Source organism: Protopterus annectens, chromosome 10.part0 (genome assembly GCF_019279795.1).
Source record: "Protopterus annectens isolate FY-2018-M chromosome 10.part0, PAN1.0, whole genome shotgun sequence".
NCBI classification, from domain to species: Eukaryota; Metazoa; Chordata; order Ceratodontiformes; family Protopteridae; genus Protopterus; species Protopterus annectens.
This window is the reverse complement of record NC_056744.1, coordinates 138,815,910-138,835,073: the sequence shown is the minus strand read 5'-3', so window position 1 is coordinate 138,835,073 and position 19,164 is coordinate 138,815,910. Positions and strand designations below refer to the sequence as shown.

The 19,164-nt window shown below is 40.3% G+C and overlaps 1 protein-coding gene across 2 annotated transcripts in view; it reads right to left on the bottom strand.

The window, feature by feature from the left end:
• The window catches only part of CEP112 (centrosomal protein 112), a 3,283,222-nt gene that overhangs the window by 41,686 nt on the left and 3,222,372 nt on the right, over window positions 1-19,164 (bottom strand). For both annotated transcript variants that reach the window (XM_044085107.1, XM_044085108.1), the window contains one exon: window positions 14,483-14,584. In XM_044085107.1, the coding sequence (XP_043941042.1) occupies window positions 14,483-14,584 (102 nt within the window). The remainder of the gene's footprint in view (window positions 1-14,482; window positions 14,585-19,164) is intronic.

The window sequence follows — 19,164 nt, the reverse complement described above, 5'->3', positions numbered from 1 at the left end:
ACTTTTTGTCCTTCAGATTGCAAAAACTTCTTCAGATAAAATAATACAACATTACACTGTCTTTATAATTCATTCCACTTTCATCATGTGTTCACTCTGAGCCAATTACCACTCCTTCCTTTACACAGGTTAAATTAACCTCTTACTACCCTTTCTTTTCTAAAATTATCTATTGATTTTCATACAAAATTCCTTTAAAAATGTATAAAAAATATATTTTACATTATTTGTATGTGAAAAAGTGTGAAAGATATACTTGTAAATCCAAAATTTATCTAATTAAACTTTTTAATTTTAAAATATATAAAATAGAACAAATTTCATTTACACCAGGATATTGGGATGCATTTGTATGTAACTGCCACATAAGTTCAAGTCTTTCTAAAATAAGGGAGTCTGGATCGCCTCTAATATCTGTTGTATCCTGATCTATGGCTCTAAACTTGAACTTGTGTTCTGGGTGTTCAAAAACAAGTCTTGGAAGTGCATTTTCTTCTTTCCCCCTGCCTATACTATAGAGATGTTCATACATACTCACCCTCAGCTTCCAGTCACTCTTCCCCATGTAGAATATGGGACAGTGTTGGCATATAGCTACATAAACTACCATTTTCAATTGACAATCAAATCTCTTCTTTGTGTAGTATTTTCTATCTCTTAGTTGATGTACTTGTCCTACTTCAGTATGTTTACAATAATTACACATACCACACTTTGCCATTCCTGGATTTCTAGGTAATTTGATGTTTTGAGTCTCCAACATATTTTCCAAGTTCTTTCCTTTCTTGAAAATAATTTGTGGTGGAGTTGGAAGTTTGTTCACAGTAAAGGTGTCACCCTGTAGTAAATTCCAATTCTTGAAAATAATGTTCTTGAAATCCCATGCATTCAAGCTATATGTGTTAATAAAGCTATATGTCAAGTGGATTTTATCTAACTTATCCAAAGTAAACAAACAGCTACAGGGTCCCCAGTTTACCAAAGTAATAATAACACAATAACAAACAGTGAGGGAGATAAGTTAGATACAATGCACTTGATATGCAGCTTAATTTGCAGATGTTGTATTGTATTTTGCTAAAACTTTTTTTTTACTTGTATGACATGTAACCTACTATACTCTGTTTTGTACTCAACATCAATTTTCAATCAGTGTTTCTTTATGGCAATATATTCTGGCTATTTTTTCTACCAAATTGATTGATTCTTAATGTTTCTATTCCAAACTAACTTCTTTATCAAATCTAATATTAATTAAATATGTTGCAGGCATTCTCAGATGATGTTTTCCCCAAAATAATATTCCAATTCATAGACGTTAAACTTATCAAAGTACCCTCCTAGTCCAATTTCTAAAAGTTTTCACTTTTCTTTTCTTTAATAATATTGTGGATTGCTGTAATTTCGCAAATTAAGGCATTATGATCTGAGATCCTATGCCAAATGTGATTTTAAAATATTTCTAGAATACTACTTACTCTTATGGGTAATTGGACAATTTGTTTAATATTTGGAATAAGAAAAGGTCCATGCGATCATCCTCATAACTGTCAGAGAATAACAAGAGATTACTGCCAATAAGGGGTATATATCTCTCAAGCAAACAGTACACGTCCAACCAAAACAATTTTTATCAAGTATGGAAATGTTTTCTTTTATTTTGATCTAAGATTTGGACTTTTCTCAAATCCAGAACTTCAAAACTGTACTTTCTATCAAGTTTTAAGCATACACCAGGCTGGGAATCAGAAAGCTTTGTTACATTGGGGTGAGTGAATATGCATGATGAGTAGCCCAGTGCAGGGTGTGCACAATTGAGAGATGCACTTATTGCTATCAGGGAATGGCAAGCAGCGGTGTATTCTAATAGTCATATAATGACATGGTAATGAGCAACACTATTAAAATCAGGGGCTTGGTATATGAAAATGAGGTGAAGCAAGATGGCACAGCAATTCATAGACATGTATGCCGCAAAGCAAAGCTGCACAACTTGTGTAAATGAACACTGTCTAATCTCTATGTTCATGCAAAGGGAACTGTGAAAGAAAAAATAACAGGGGTTGCCACCACATTAGAAAATGTGTATCTACAAAAGCTCTTGCTGCTGCTGTGAGCATCAGTACCCCAGAGGTGCCATGTCATCTGACAGTAATTAAGATTATATGGACTCTATGACATAGACATTCTGGACTAGTACTATGTGAACAGGGGAGCATGCTGTACACTGTGGACATGTGTCAACTTTATCTATAGCCAAGTGGCTGTCAGGGAGAACTGATCCCAGTGGATACCAAAGTATATGTGGCTTTACACATTCTAGCTACAGGGACCCTTCAGTGATCTACTACTGGGGACACAGTGGTGGTAATCTCAACATCTGCCTTGAGAATACTCTTTCTTGATGCCATAATTCAGCAGGTAGGGGAACATATGTGGTTCACACATTCCACAGAGGAAACAGCAAATACCATGTGAGACATCTATAATATAACCAATTTCTGTGAGATACTGCGGGACATAGACTGTATCCATATTTAAATAAAAGCACCACCTGGTGACCTGGGAAGGAGCTATGTGAATGGCAATGGGCATCACTCCATCAACTGCCAGATCATCTGTAATGCACATGGTATCATCTATAGTGTGGCTGCAGGTCACACAGGCAGTTATCATTACTCCCACATATGGCATACCTGTGAACTGTGCCAACATTTTGCTCAGTTCATAGGAGATTATTAGGCTAATGACCCCTATTCAGTGCTTCCTAAATGTATACTGCATGATGAGTAGCCTATGTTTGTTTATGGGGTGTATGTAGACTTGGGCATGTCTGAGCAAGCATTTACATACTGCCTCTCTCTGATAGAGACATGGGTGCATGAATTTAATTTCCAATCCACTGGTCTAAGTTGCACTTGAATCAGGTTAAACAGAAACACTGCTTGATAAGGGCAGGAAACCTATTCCAGAAAAGTGGTAGTTTCTACAACACAAGCCAATCTCTCCAGCATGTTTTCTTTATGTTGTAGGTGAAAGACCTGGTAATTCTGGTGTTATTTGTTTTGTGAATTTGCAACAGGTCCATCAGAGAAGGATCAAATGATGCTTTGCAGGCCAGGCACAGATCACCCCTCAGTAGAATGTAGAATACTGAGTAAAGGGACAGGGCTTTGAAGCGGTCTGCATAGGACATGTTTATGCCCAGTATTGTTTTTTTACAGGAACCCTCTGTAAATTTGCCAGCAGTTGCACATTCCTGGTTAGGTACACACCAAAGGGAGTATGGTATTCATTTAGTCTGATGAAAGCCAAATATAATGGAATGATGATATCATTGGATCTTGATGCCATACCCTTGACTATAAGTTGCGCAACACAGAACATCTTCCTTACTACTATAGACACATGATTGTCAAAAGATAGGTAAGCATCTATGTACATTCCCAGGACCCTGACCACTGGGTCTACTGTTAGGAAGGGGTTGTTAATGTGGTAGTTTCCAGGGGTGGCCATCTTCCCAAAAGATACTATATGCATTTCTTGGCATTGAATTTAAGCCCTAGGCTCTGGCACCAATTATTTGTCTCTGTAAGGCCTTCCTGGATGGTATATGCGTCATGGGGGGACTCTATGACTGTACCCAGTTTGAAAAAGTCTGATTTGGTCAGCCAGAGGCCCTTGATGTTGGCCTTGAATTCAAAGAATTAGATGCCAAAAAGGACTGGCCCCAACACTAAGCCCTGTGAGACTCCACTAGTGACTGGCCTCCTTGTGGAGGTAGACTCCCCTATCCAAACTTCTTGGGCCCTATCTGTGAGCTATCCAGTGGGTGCCATAGTGGGTTTATACCTAACTTAGTGAGTTTCTCAACAATGCCCCAGTTTGGTATTGTGTCATGTGCTTTGACCAGGTCGAGGTAGACAGTATGCATCATTTTTCCCGCATCCATCTCTTTGGTGACCTTTTCAAAGAAATCCACCAGTTTAAATTGGCATGACCTGCCTTTGACACAACTAAACTGGATTGGATCCAGTGTCTGAAGGTTACCTGTGTCACCATTTATCACTTCCATTTTAATTCTTTCTATTACTTTGCATATGAGACTAGGCAGACTTATGGGTCTACAGTTGCCTGGGTTTGTAATAGGCTGCCCTTATATAGAGGGATGACAGTTGCAGTCATGTATTCCTGTCTGGAAGATATGGTTAAATAATGATACTACTGTACCCCCCCCCCCCCGGAGTATCTTACTGGTGATGCTGGTGTGCCCATGAACCCTGCCTGATGACACCCATCAGAAATCCACAGAATGAAGCAGACCAAGGTACAACTATGACTGATTGCAAACAAGGGGGATTACTGAGCACATGCATGGGATGCTTTAGGCATGCTTACACCGTGTGGCTTCATCCATCAGTGGCATGCAGCATGATGATCCTGGCACATGTGCAAACATATTTTCAGCATGTGCATTATTACGCAGTATCATGCTTAGCAGGCAGTTGCAGAAGGAGCAGTTCCTAGCATGCAAGGCAGTGGAAGCTGAGCCAGATGAGAGTCATTTGAGGAGCCAGCAGCAGGGAATGTCCATGCTAGCCAGGCATAATATACTGTGAAACTGGCAAAGAGGCAGCAGCTTGCACATAGCTGCAGCCCATATTAAAGCAGAGTGAAGCAGATACACTACAGTAAACATGATGAATGAAAAAATACCAGGCTAACCACACTGTACATCAGACAGAGGCAAACCAAGTAACAATGTACAAGGTGGAAGGCACAGCTATCATAATTTCCACAGATGGGACGGCATATAGGCATATATGTGGATGTCTTTCACAGGGAAATATATGAGTCCTGAGGACAATTAAAAGCAAGACTACATTTGGGTGTATAGGCTTTGAGTATGGGGGGCATTAACAGAAAAGGCATTGAGAAGGTTGAGTGTCACTGGAACAGTGTGAAGTACTGGAGGGTTTGATGGTGTGAGAGTGTGCATCTGCTAGGACATGGCCTCAGCAGTAGTTGTAGCACTACATATCAACATACTGATAGGTCCAGGGCAAGCATGGCAGTGGGATCATCATCCTGTACATGAACCTACCCGAGAGAGCTGGCTCCACTATGAAAAGTTCTGGTCAGACAGTGAACAATGAATGCTAGCAGACAAGCCAGTGCTGCATCTGCCACAACCCCAGGGGTGCCCTTTTCTGGCTGTAGACACTTAAACAACAGATGTAGCTGTGAAAGTGTCTAGCACTGTGTGAGCATGATGTTGGTCATCCATGGCCACTTGACCACCATCTATGGAGGTAACAGTGGAACAACTTTATGGATTGCTTCTCATGACACTGACGTGACATAGTATGTGATTTAGTCTATCAAAGCAATCACATATACAGGACATGCACTCCTGTAGGTCATCGTACACAACCTGCATCAACCTTACTACCATCACCATAGCTGTGTTCATGATGGCCCTGCACATATGCTGAGTCATGGTCACTGACATACACATTTTAGGGAGAGGACAGTAACCATGTATCTAGCAAGTACAGGTACCCATCCTATTATGTGTACCCCTCCAACTAAAGAGGCTAGCGTGCCGGTCCTGACATGTGGCGGGTAGGGGGTATCACACTTCCCTAACTTTAGTGTCACCAGTAACGTGTTCTCCATGTGTGGTTTCTGTCCTCTGGGTATGCATAGGAATAGAGACTATACCCTTGGTCTCTGCAGGTGATGCAGTACTCACATTCCCTGTGTCCAGCAGACACATGGTACTCACTGACTGTGCTTGCTCATCCCCACCATCACAATCAGAATTTGCAGATCAGCCCATATCAAGTCTTGTCAATTCTACACTGCTGGTGTCAGATATTCAATCATTTCTGAACCCAGAAAACACTATGTCCTATATAACCAAGTACCAGAAGTAATCATGAAAGTCAGGTGCAGGAATAGTAGGGGTCATGTATGGGGTATCCCTGATTTTCCTGTATTACCTTAGACAACTTTAATAACTTGGTCAATAACTAATGGGTCAAGAGGACTTACAGCCACTGTTATAGAGGAAGATCTCTATGTACCTGGGGCATCTCCAGTAGAGAGTCTTGGTGCCCAGTGAAGCTCTGCACCAATATCCAGCACAGCAATGTGGGGCCATGTGGACATGTCATTGACACTGACAGAGGCCAAAAACTCTTCCTACTCCATGAGAAATGGCTTAACCGACACCCTACCATGTGTTGACCTACATTCCCATGCTTGGTGTACAGCTCTGTTTTGGTAGAACAAGTAATGTTGGTGGTCCTGTGGCAGACCATTCCATTAAAATGATCCTGGCCTCTGACAGCATTAATGTCCATGACCAGATCTTTCTAGGCATGTTCCCAGCTGTTGGCCATAGAGAGAGAGGGCCTGCAGTAGCATCTAATTTTTCTAAGGCATTACTGTGTAGGTCTGGAAAACAGTGATATTACCACATTGGTTTGAGTGACCCAAAAAAAAAACTGACAACTATCCTCTTCCCCCCTTGCCCATGCTGCAAGTGTCTCTAATGGTCATTTGGTATTTCATAGCAAAAACTCATCAAAAATCAGGGATGCTTTATACAGCCAAAACGTTTCTCACTGATGCAACTAGGGCTGTACTTGCCACTACTTATCTCCTCCCCATATTTCTTTATGGTGCTCCCATCCTTACTAACATTCAGGCATCACAAAAATCAAAACTTGAACAATGCTATAACAAAGTTGCTAAATTTGCAGAAAATACCCTTTTCAGAACCCACCACTGTATATCACTAGAAAGACTAAATTGGTTAGAACTATCCCATTAACTAATACATATATAGCTTCGTACCACCTACAAAATTACCCAGAATCCATCTGCTTGTCCAGCACTAAATAATATTCTACATAACTTTGTTCTTAGTCAGTCATTACAATCTAAGAAACAAAAACTCCTGTCTGTCCACAAACCTATCATAATTGCTGGGCATTGTTTGTACTCGTACCATGTTTGTAAGGCCTGGAACTCCTTATTTGTTATCCATCGGGTCAATACCCTTCCTCCCATCTTTCAAAACCATTCTCAAAGACTTTTTAGCCAAAAGCTGTCTCTGTTCTTCTTGCTCAATACCCAGATAAAGTGTATCCTTAAATGTGAACAAATACCTGTTCATACCTTAAATCTCCTTACTCTCCCTTCTTCACTCACTTCCTTATTTATATCAATTTCTCTCCATTGGCTTTCTTTCTAAATATACCATAAGCCTGCTTTTCTCTCACTTTGTATTGCAATTCTTCTACCAGCTATACAAGGACTACAGTCACAGCAGGCTATTACTGGAGGACTATGAAGGTTGTCAGTATAAGAATGAGGCCTGGAACAATTTGGCACTGGCAGTGAAACATGTCACTGGCACTCTACGCACAACTGAATAGTATCATCATCACTATAGCAACATGAGATGATGACATCCTGACCTCCTTGGTTGGTGGAAGTCTGGGGTTAGAGCTGACGTATCACTAATGTACTGTAACCCTTGTCTTACCTACAATTACAACCTGTCAGTGCATGCCAGCCACATATCTTACACACTCCTGTTTCTCTCTCCATGGCCCTAACGCTACTGTAGAGAATGCATAGCTTCCACAGGAGAAGGACCTATACAAAAGAATATATTGCAACAACATCAAAGGCATAAAAATTATAAGCAGCATGAGAAACACATGGCAATCTGAAGAATATAACAGCAACCATAATGAATAAAACTCTGTAAGATGCTGTGTGAACTATTATAAAAGAAAATATAAAAGATTAGCATTCATCTGTGTTGCTATGCATAGGCAGTGGTACATACATATGATGAGCTAACAGCTGCTTATATTTGAGAACAACCACTCTGCTTTCAACCTTCTTTAATACCCAGTTGGTTGTGTATGCAAGCAAAAATAACAACAATTTCAAATAAAAGTATTAATGCAACATGGTAAGCAATTATCAACATTATTCACATGATGTGAGTACAAACCACATAGACTACCAATGTGTAATACACATGTATTGTTTGTTGTTATTATTTACAACGCTGCTGTGTGCATCACAGCATCCAGACTTACTCATCCAATGCTTTCATCATGTGGAATACATCTTTATGTATACAACTCTAATACAGGGAGGGGTGCAGAGGACACAGTACCATGCATAAACCACATATATATTTAAGCAATTTTGCATTTTCAGTAATATTTTAGTATTTCTGACTTGGTTGACTTACTTAATGTTTTATTTTCATCATTATGTCGCTTGATCACAAACTGCTTCATTGGTGACCACAGTTCTGCTTATAAAAGGAATGGTCTATTTCCTGCTATAAAATGGTATGGTCAGAATATATATTAACTCCTTTTATATTGGCAAAACAGAGACAGCCTTGAAAGATGGGGTCTATGAACATATAAGGGACATAAAAAACCATATTCAAGAACATGCTGGGCATGAGTTTGCTCTTTTTATTATAGAAGTACTTGATTGTGACTTGAGGGGAGGACCATGTTAAGGTGAGGCTGCAGTGCAAGCAATTAGAATGGCAATTAAGAACCAATGACACGGGTCCTTTTGGTTTAAATGAAACTTTATCTCTTTCTTGCTGGTTGAAAATTAGGGCATTGTATTGATAACAAAATTTTACATAAATAATTTTTTAACTATATGGTGGACTTAGCTATATTTATGAGTGTTTGTATCAGGTTATTATTAATAGTGGTCTCATGTATTTCTGGTATAGATTCTAAACATTTTAAAATGTATTGTAAATTGGGGTGACATTATTATCTGTGCAGCAGTGACTGATTGAATTATTGGCTGCAGGTTCCTCAGCAGAGGAACGGTATATATGATGGACACTTACTATTGATTGTTACTATGAGGAAGTTCCATATTATAGTAAGGGGAGGAATGTGCTTAGTGTTTCCAATAAATTTCTTCTGGATTTTATTTCTGGTGTGCTTTTAGTGCAACACATTTTATCCTCGGTGTGGATTACCCTGAGGGTTGGTTTTACCTATTTTTCATAGTTTGGTTTGGATCCTGTTTATGTTTTTCCTAGAATATATATCATGCCATAATTAACATAATAAAACTATACCAACCTTGTTTAAAGTTCTACCCCATCCATGCAAAGAAAGCTACCTACATCAAATTGCAAGAAAGCTACAAATTTGCCATGACTCTTCAGTATTATAGGAGGGATGAAAGAAGTAAAGTTAAGCACAAAGTGAACTTAAAGGAAAACTCCACCAGAAACTCATAAAATTCCTTTTTCAATAAACCTTGATATCCTATTATGCATTAATGCAGCAGAATCAATCTTCTTTATCACACTTTAATTTTAAGTCCCCCAAAAATGGATATTTTGGGGACTGCCAAACTGAAGTGATTTATGTCTGTATTTTAATCATATTCCCATAATGCAGTTTGTGCCTCTATAATATTACAAAACCCAGATGAAATAAATGAGGTATGTTTTCCTTCAGTAAGTTGCAATGACAGTGACACAAGTTATTGACTTCTTACACTGACTCTGAAAAGAATGCCAGTATTTAATTTTAAAGTGAATTACTTTGATGGCCATATGAATAATCCTCCATATATGGAAGGCAAATTGCAGAATATCTGTTAAGTACTTAAACTTGTTGTTATGCAGTTTACACAACACCCACCCTCTTGCTTAGGTGTTAAAGTTCCCATTTAAATCAAGCAGCTCTCTCTGCTCATTCATATGTGACTGACAGTTTTCATTCCAACAGGCAGTATGAAAAGCTAATTTTATTGCAAACTGTCCTTAATTTTTCTACATCCATCCATCATCCCTTTTTCCTATTTTTGCACATGGGACAGGATATCACTTCAACTTTGACAATCATGTAGAGATAATACTCACACTCTTGAGAGGCTAGCCCTGCCATAATTCATCCATAACACACATACATACTCATACCTATGGCCAATCCAGCATATCCACTCCATCTACAATAAGTATTTAGAAAGTAGAAGGAAAATAGAGCAAACCGAGAAAACTGCAACAAACAAAGGGAGGACATGCAAACTCCACACAGAAGGCACTCTGGCTGAGAATCAAAATGATGAACCCTTGCTTTGAGGCAACAAGACAACCTGCTGTGCCACTGTGCTGCCCTATAAAATGCAAAAACCCCCAAAAACAAAACAAAACAAAAACAGCACGTCATTATTTACATATGAGGGAAGTTATCAATTTATGCAGCCTTCTTCTTTATATAAGGATGCTTCAAACAGCTAACTCTCCATAGAAGAGTTTCACTTCATTTTTTATTTATTGGTTTGTCATCCAGGTAGGCAAATTGGTCTTCACAGACATTTTCAGTCATGACCCAGGTCAAAAAGGCACGGATAAACAGAGTATATATAAATACTTTACAGTAGCTAATCAACCATCATATTTCATGAACATCAACATCAACCTCCATTTTTCACTTTCTATATGGAGCTGGGGTGTTGTGTCAACTGTTGCCATCTCCCTATATATATATATATATATTCAATGTCATTCTCCTGCCTTCTTCAACACTCATGCCTGACTGTTGCAGGTCTTCTTTCTCACAATCCATCCACCTATTTGCTGGATGCCATTATTTCCTCTTAACTTATTCCTGTCTGTCCCAAATCATTTTCACCACATTTTCTTCTGCTTTTCTGCACATGTGCCTGAACCACCATAATCTGTTCTCATTGACCATTTCTGCAACTGGAGCAACTCTGGCTTCTACTTTTATGCCCTCATTTCTTCTTCTGTCCTATAGTGTGCATCCTACCACCCATCTCAAGCACTTCATAGCCATTAGCTCTAGCTTCCTCAACTGCTCTACCATACTGCCCAAGTTTCTGCATCATACAGTAGTGCTGGTCAAGAAACTGTTTTGTACAACTTACTTTTCAGCTTGTTTGGCATTCTTCTGTCCTACACTACCCCTGACAATCAGTGCCAGTTCTGCTGAAGCCAGTCTGATTCTAAGTTTAACCTCCTAATTTAGACTTCCATTCTCTTCAATCAGCTCTCCCTGATACTTGAAGATTATTAACCTGTTCCACTGTTTTCCCTTCTACTTCAATTCTCAGCTTTTCTGAACTCCATCTTTTGCTACCATTACAACTGTCTTATCTGTACACAGTTTCATCCCATGTGCCTTCAGTTTCGCATTTCATTCCCCCATCCTTTGCTGAAGTTCTTGCTCAGAGTCTACCTACAATGCCACATCATCTGCATACAGCAACTCTGTTGATCTGTCTCCTCCGACCTATTTTCTAATGTAGTCATCACCATTTTGAAAAGCAGTGGGCTCAGAGCTGAACCCTGGTGCACACCCATTTCAACTGGGAACCCCTCTCTGAGGGCGAACATTATTAATACTTCAATCATTGGTTCCTTGTACAAAATCTGCACTAATTTTTCCAAGGTTTCTGGGAATCTAAACCACCACAGGATTACCTAAACCAGCTTTCTGGAGACCTTGTCATATGCTTTCTCCAGTCTTGGAATGCCCACTTGGACTCTTTCCCCATCTGTAACTTCTACTCATCTATCTGTCTCACTGCAAACATCAGGTCAGTTGTGCTGCATCCTGATCTGAATCTGAACTGCTTATCTCCCATCTTACTTTTTCTACTACTTTGCATATTTGTTTTAATCACCCACTCCAGAACTTTCTTGCAAAATGACAGGGAGTCTTATACCTTTGTACTGCCCATAGTTGTGAATGTCCCCTTTGTTCTTGAACACTGGCACTAGTATGCATATTCTCCAGTCATCTGGGATACATCTTTCTCTCCACACTGCTATGTGTACCCTCAGGAGCCATTTCTCCCTTATCTCACCCAGCGTCTTTATGATATCTGCTGTGAACTCATCTGAGCCTGCTGCTTTCCCTAACTTCATTTTCCTAAGTGCTGTCCTTACTTCTTTGATTGATGGGTCTGTGACTTCCCTCATTGTAGGCTGTGTCTGGGGCAGTACATCTTCTGTGGGATTTTCTTCATTCAGAAGCTGCTGGAAGTACTCTTTCCATCTGCCTTTGATGTCCTGTGGATTGGTGAGCAGGTTGTTGATGACATCCCCTCTGAAGGGTGCCTGACTATGTTCTTTATCTTTCTGTCTTTATCTTGCATCCTGATACAGTTTCTTTATGTCATCTACTGACTTTCTTTCCAGAAGCTGGTAGAGTGCCTCTGATGCCTTTGTTATTGTTCTTTGCTATTGCAACTCTTTTCTTAGCTTTTTTGTTAGCCAATTAGTATCCCGTGCTAGCCTGGTCCATCTTTTCTATCTCCCACTTTTTCCTGCATTTCTTCTTTCTTTTAATGACTTCCTGGACTTCTACATTTCACCATCAGCTTTCCTTATGTACCTTATTTCCATACCTGGCTCAGCCGCATATCTGTTCTGTAGTCTTTAAACATGCTGTTTTGATGTGCTACCATCCCAATTCCAATTAAATTCCACCTATTTCTTCTTCTTGAGGTGATAGAGTCCTGAGTAATTCCTAGAACTGTTGTACTTTCTGTCCAGTCAACTTCCAGGTCCTCAGCCTGGTCTCTGTTGACATTACAGCCTTCTTTCACCACTGCTTGCAGCTGATTGTGGCAATCAGTGGTTTATGCTGTGGGCCAACTCTTTTACTGGGGATGACTTTACAATCACTGATTCTACCCCAGTGCCCTTTCCTTACTAGAAGGAAGTCTACTTGGCTTGCATGTTGGCCACACATGCATGTGATCTTATGACTGTGTCTCTTTCTGAACCATGTGTTGGCTACCACCTAGTCATTTACCATTCAGAAGTCTATAATGGCCTCTCCTTCTTTATTTGTGTTTCTCCACCCATGTGGAACTAGGCAGTTCTCATGCCCTGTTCTGTCTGTTCCGATATGTGAATTCAGACAACTGTTATTAACACCAATTCATATTGTCCTGCTTTATTTAGAAGGTCCTGCAACTGATGTCTAAATGCAATATTTTCCTCACTATCACAACTTTGCTGTGCGACATAGGCTGATATTATGAATACCGACATTTTTATGAGTCTGTCGCTAATTCTGCTGACATCCCTCATTGTCTCCTGAAATCTCTTCCTCACAATTCCCACACCATTTCTAGTCTATCCCCCTCCTGAGTAGCTTAGATGCACTGCCCTTACATCTATTCTTTTGGCTACATAGGATGTCCAGCCTCATCATTATCATCATGTCATTATCATCATGTCATCCACCTCCAAGCTGCGTCCTGTCAGTGAAAATGCATTGAATGTAGCAATTCTTACTTCATGTTTGGAAGGTTGACTGGTTTTACGTTCAGCTTTCTCTCAACAGAGCTATCCCAGGTAATCCAAGTTGGCAACTGGACACTTGTCAGCTAGTAGCTTATTGACCCAGTGCTGCTGGGCTTTATGGTGGGCGCACACTGGCCAATAGGGGCACATACACCCCTCCCACCATTAGCATGGATCCCTGGAGTAGGCCGGGTCCTTAAACTATTTATCATCGGAAAAAGTCCATGCCCATTTGGCAACATTAGTCAACACAACTTTGCCACAGCATGCAGTCATAATCCACATTCTCCTATCATGAAGATACTGCATGTCACAGTTGATGCCCGAAATGGTTGGTTTATACAACTTTTCTCCTTTTACGGCACCATGTAGAGTCTGTGCTGCTGCCATTCTTTGGTGAGTTTGAGACAGAGGTAAGAGGAACCCTACAGAGGCACAGGGAGAACATTCAAACTCCAAATACGCATTGTCTAGAGGTCAGGATCAAACCTTGTACCTTGTGTATGGGAGGTGTAGAGCTTAACCATTATGCTAACTGGTGAAGTTTAACCAGAGTACCTCAAGAAAACCCATGCAGAAATGGGGAGAACAAGCAAACTCTACAAAGACAGTGACTACAGATCAGAACTGAACCTCAGGCCCTGATTGTGGCAGATATCTTAATCACTGCTATGGACTTCGGCAAGTCTCAGGGAGTGAACTGTGGGCTATGACTAAAAGGCCATACTACCTAGCCTACATCATGCAGACTGAGATAACATTTTCCATGAAATGATGTGAAATTTAACTAGGAATTAAAAAAAAAAGATGATGGAATCATCATGATCTTTACACATAAACAAATGTAAATGAAATAAAAGGCACTGATGGGTTTCTGGAAAATAGTTGGATTAGAAAGAAGAAAAATAACTATGAGATCAAGTTAACTATGATGGCCTACGGTGTTGCATTTTAGCCCGAAAACAACACAAAAATAATTCTATAACCAATGGACTTGTTAAAATGATTGTCACTGCTCACGGAAATGTTAAAGAGAATGGTACTGAAACTATTTTATTCACCTACTTCAAAAAAGACATTTATTTTCACCAGTATAGGGATTTTCAGACCTACCTGTGACTTTAGTGAACTGATAGTGTCTTCAAGTTCTTGCCTAAGAGATGTAGGCATTAGACCTTTAATTTTCATTTCATACTCTTGCCGCACATGTGTTATCTGAAACAAAAGATAAGTTTAAGATTATAGCTTGTACAACATTAAATATGTCATGCAGTAAGCAATACTTGAAATAAGCCTCATGAACTAGAAGTTTTTATGTTAATGCACAAAAGCCAAGTTTTATTTTATGCTCTCTCTGTACCCAACTGTAAACAGGCTTATTATAATGATGTTATGAAATGAGCCTGTCAAAAAATAATCTTATTGTTTACAGAAGACAGGGGCATTATTTTTGCTGCAGGCTATGCAGAGGCAGGAATATCATTAAGCCATCCAATCAACATATTATCAATCAAGGCAACACAAGGCATAAACTTTTAATGATAGTGAGTGCTTTCGCAGCACCTTTGCTGCTTCATCAGACGTTACAGAAAATGAGATCACTTGGCCAATTCAGCCTTAAAGTTACAGGTCATAAAATAGATCTACTACATCAATGGTCTGTATAGGTAACAACAGTGCACAAAATAATAACAAATAAAATATAGTAGGAAGGCATGCCAGAATGCAGGTAAAGGCTAGGACTGTGATAGTGAGGGTCAGAACTTTGAATGTTGGCAGTATGACTGGTATAGGGAGAGAGTTAGCTGATATGATGGACAGAAGGAAGGTTGGTATATTGTGTGTGCAAGAGACCAGATGGAAGGGGAGCAAGGCTAAGTGTATCAGAGGTGGGTTCAAACTGTTTTATCATGGTGTGGATGGGAGGAGAAATGGTGTAGGGGTTACCCTGAAGGAACAGTATGCTAAGAGTGTTTTGGAGGTGAAAAGAATGTCGGATAGAATGATGTTTATGAAGCTGGAAATTGATGGTGTAATGATGAATGTTGTTAGTGGATATGCTCCACAAGTTGGCTGTGTGATGAATGAGAACGAAAAAGTTTGGAGTGAGTTGGATGAAGTGGTGATGACTGTACCCAAGGGTGAGAGACTGGTGATTGGAGCAGATGTTAATGGGCATACTGGTGAAGGGAACAGAGGGGATGAGGAAGTGATGGGTAGGTATGGTGTTAAGCAAAGGAATGCAGAAGGGCAGGTGGTAGTGGATTTTGCGAAAAGGCTGGACATGGCTGTGGTGAATACATATTTTAACAAAAGGGAGGAGCATAGGGTGACATACAAGAGTGGAGGAAGATGTACACAGGTGGATTATATCTTACGTAGAAGGGCCAGTCTGAAGGAGATTGGAGACTGTAAAGTGGTGGCAGGGGAAAGTGTAGTTAGGCAGCATAGGATGGTGGTTTGTAAGATGACGGTGGTGATCAAGAAGAGGAGGAGGAGTGTGAGGGCAGTACCAAGGATCAAATGGTGAAATTGAAAAAGTGTAATTATGAGGTGAAATTCAGGGAAGAGTTAAGACAGGCACTGGGTGGCAGTGAAGAGTTACAGAATAGCTGGGTAACTACAGCAGAGCTAGTAAGGGAGATGGCTAGAAAGGTGCTTGGTGTGACATCTGGAAAGAGGAAGGAAGACAAGGAGACCTGGTGGTGGAATGAGGAAGTACAGGAGAGTATACAGAGAAAGAAGTTGGCAAAGAAGAAGTGGGATTGTCAGAGAGATGAAGAAAGTAGACAGGAGTATAATGAGATGAGGTGCATGGCAAAGAGAGAGGTGGCAAAGGATAAGGCATATGAAGAGTTGTATGAAAGGCTGGACACTAAGGAGGGAGAAAAGGACTTGTACCGATTGGCTAGACAGAGGAACCGAGCTAGGAAATATGTGCAGCAGGTAAAGGTGATAAAGGATAAAGAGGGAAACATACTTACAAGCGAGGAGAGTGTGTTGAGCAGATGGAAAGAGTACTTTGAGGGGCTGATGAATGAAGAGAATGAGAAGGAGAGAAGGTTGGATGATGTGCGGATAGTGAATCATGAAGTGCAGTGGATTAGCAAGGAGGAAGTAAGGATAGCTATGAAGAGGATGGAGAACAGAAAGGCTGTTGGTCCAGATGACATACCTGTGGAAGCATGGAAGTGTTTAGGCAAAATGGCAGTGCAGTTTTTAACTAGATTGTTTAATGAAATCTTGGAAAGAGAGAGGATGCCTGAGGAATGGAGAAAAACTGTTTTGGTACAGATTTTTAAGAATAAGGTTGTTGTGCAGAGCTGTAGTAACTATAGAGGGATTAAACTGATCAGTCACAGCATGACGTTATGGGAAAGAATAGTGGAAGCTAGGTTAAGAAGGGAGGTGATGATTAGTGATTAGCAGTATGGTTTCATGCCAGGAAAGAGCACTACAGATGCAATGTTTGCTCTGAGAGTGTTGATGGAGAAGTACAGAGAAGGTCAGAAGGAGTTGCATTGTGTCTTTGTGGACTTAGAGAAAGCATACGACAGGGTGCCTAGAGAGGAGTTGAGGTATTGTATGAGGAAGTCGGGAGTGTCAGAGAAGTATGTAAGAGTGGTACAGGATATGTACGAGGGTAGTGTGACAGTGGTGAGGTCTGCAGTGGGAGTGATGGATGCGTTTAAGGTGGAGGTGGGTGGGATTACATCAAGGATCAGCTCTGAGCCCTTTTTTATTTGCAATGGTAATGGACAGGTTGACAGACGGGATCAGACAGGAGTCCCGTGGACTATGATGTTTGCAGATGACATTGTGATCTGTAGTGACAGTAGGGAACAGATAGGGGAAACCCTGGAGAGGTGGATATATGCTCTAGAGAGAAGAGGAATGAAGGTCAGCAGGACTAAGACAGAATATATGTGTGTGAATGAGAGGGAGGATAGAGGAATGGTGAGGATGCAGGGAGTAGAGGTGGTGAAGGTGGATGAGTTTAAATACTTGGGATAAACAGTTCAGAGTAATGGTGAGTATGGAAGAGAGATGAAGAAGAGAGTACAGGCAGGATAGAGTGTGTGGAGAAGAGTGTCAGGAGTGATTTGTGACAGACGAGTACCAGTAAGAGTGAAAGGGAAGGTCTACAAGAGGGTAGTGAGACTAGCTATTTTATATGGGTCAGAGACAGTGGCATTGACAAAAAGGCAGGAGTCAGAGCTGGACATGGCAGAGTTAAAGAAGTTAATATTTGCACTGGGTGTGATGAGGGTGGACAGGATTAGGAATAAGTATATTAGAGGGTCAGCCCAGATTGGAAGGTTTGGAGACAAAGCCAGAGAGGCAAGATTATGTTGGTTTGGACATGTGCTGAGGAGAGATGCAGAGTATATTGGGAAAAGATGCTAAGGATGAAGCTGCCAGGTAAAAGGAAAAGAGGAAGGCCTAAGATAAGGTTCATAGATGTGGTGAGAGAGGACATGCAGGCGGTTGGTGTGACAGAGCAAGATGCAGAGGACAGGAAGAAATGGAAACAGATGATCCGCTGTGGCGACCCCTAACGGAAGCAGCTGAAAGAAGAAGAAGAAGATATACGAATCAGCATTTATAAAAAGCAGCATATATAAGAAAACATATATAAAAGCAAAAAGCAGCATAAATAAAAAATATAGAAAAACATATGTAAACTGTATCTAAAAAGCAGCATATATAAAAAAGCAGCATAAATAAAAAATATAGAAAAACATATGTAAAATATATATAAATATATTCTAGGTGCATCCTATCTCTTCAATTCCCTGGCTTGCACAACAGGTTTAATACATATCTTGTCATTCAGACCCCTACCTGTAGTGGCCCACATACTAAAAATCCATTTAAGTTCTGATGTTTCTGTTCTATTTCTGACATTACCCCCCCCCCCCCCCCCGTTCACTGGGTACAATGTTCTCAATCACCACAAATCTAAAGAAGTGTGTGGGGTTATGCTGCATGACATGTTTAGCTAGTGCACTTGTTTCTGTCTGTCTGCTAATATTATACACATGCTCTCTAATATGGTCTCTGAACTTTCTGTCTGTTTTGCCACAATAAAAGGACATACATGCCTGGCAGTAAGCCAGGTAGACCACATGCAAAATTCACAACTAGCACGTATTCCATCTTCCTACCTGCATCAGGGTGTAAAAACCTGCTGCTTGTATCAATCAGATGGCAAAAGTTGTGTTTGTTACAGGGCAAAGTGCTTACAGCACTCAAAGCCATCTCATTACTGTTATCCAACTTTGGATAACACGACATCCTTTTAAGTGATTTTTTATTTCTGAAGGCATATCTTGGTCTATCCCCACTACAGACTTAATCTGTTCATCTGTGCATAGGACACGCCAATTCCTGTCAAAGATATTCATCTCTATTGTCCCTTACCTGCTTCTCAGAGAAGTAAGGTTTCCCTTGATTCCCCCCTCGTCAATGGTATCTGAGACAGAACTTCATCTACTTCCTTAGGATTATAACCCCGTGATTTAAAATGATCACTCAGAACTCAGATTCTTGATAGAAATCTTCATTCTTAGAATTCAATCTTGATGCTCGTCGGCCCTTTTTAAAAATGTGATCAAAGGACAGGACAAAACTCACCATAACAAAAAGAGAATACCCCTTATGTATTCCAGTAATATTAAACAGTTACAGAATATCTTTGACAAGAACTGGCATGTCCCATGCCCGGATCAACAGATTAATTCTATAGTGGGAGATGGACCAAGCTATGCCTTCAGAAATAAAAAAAATCACTT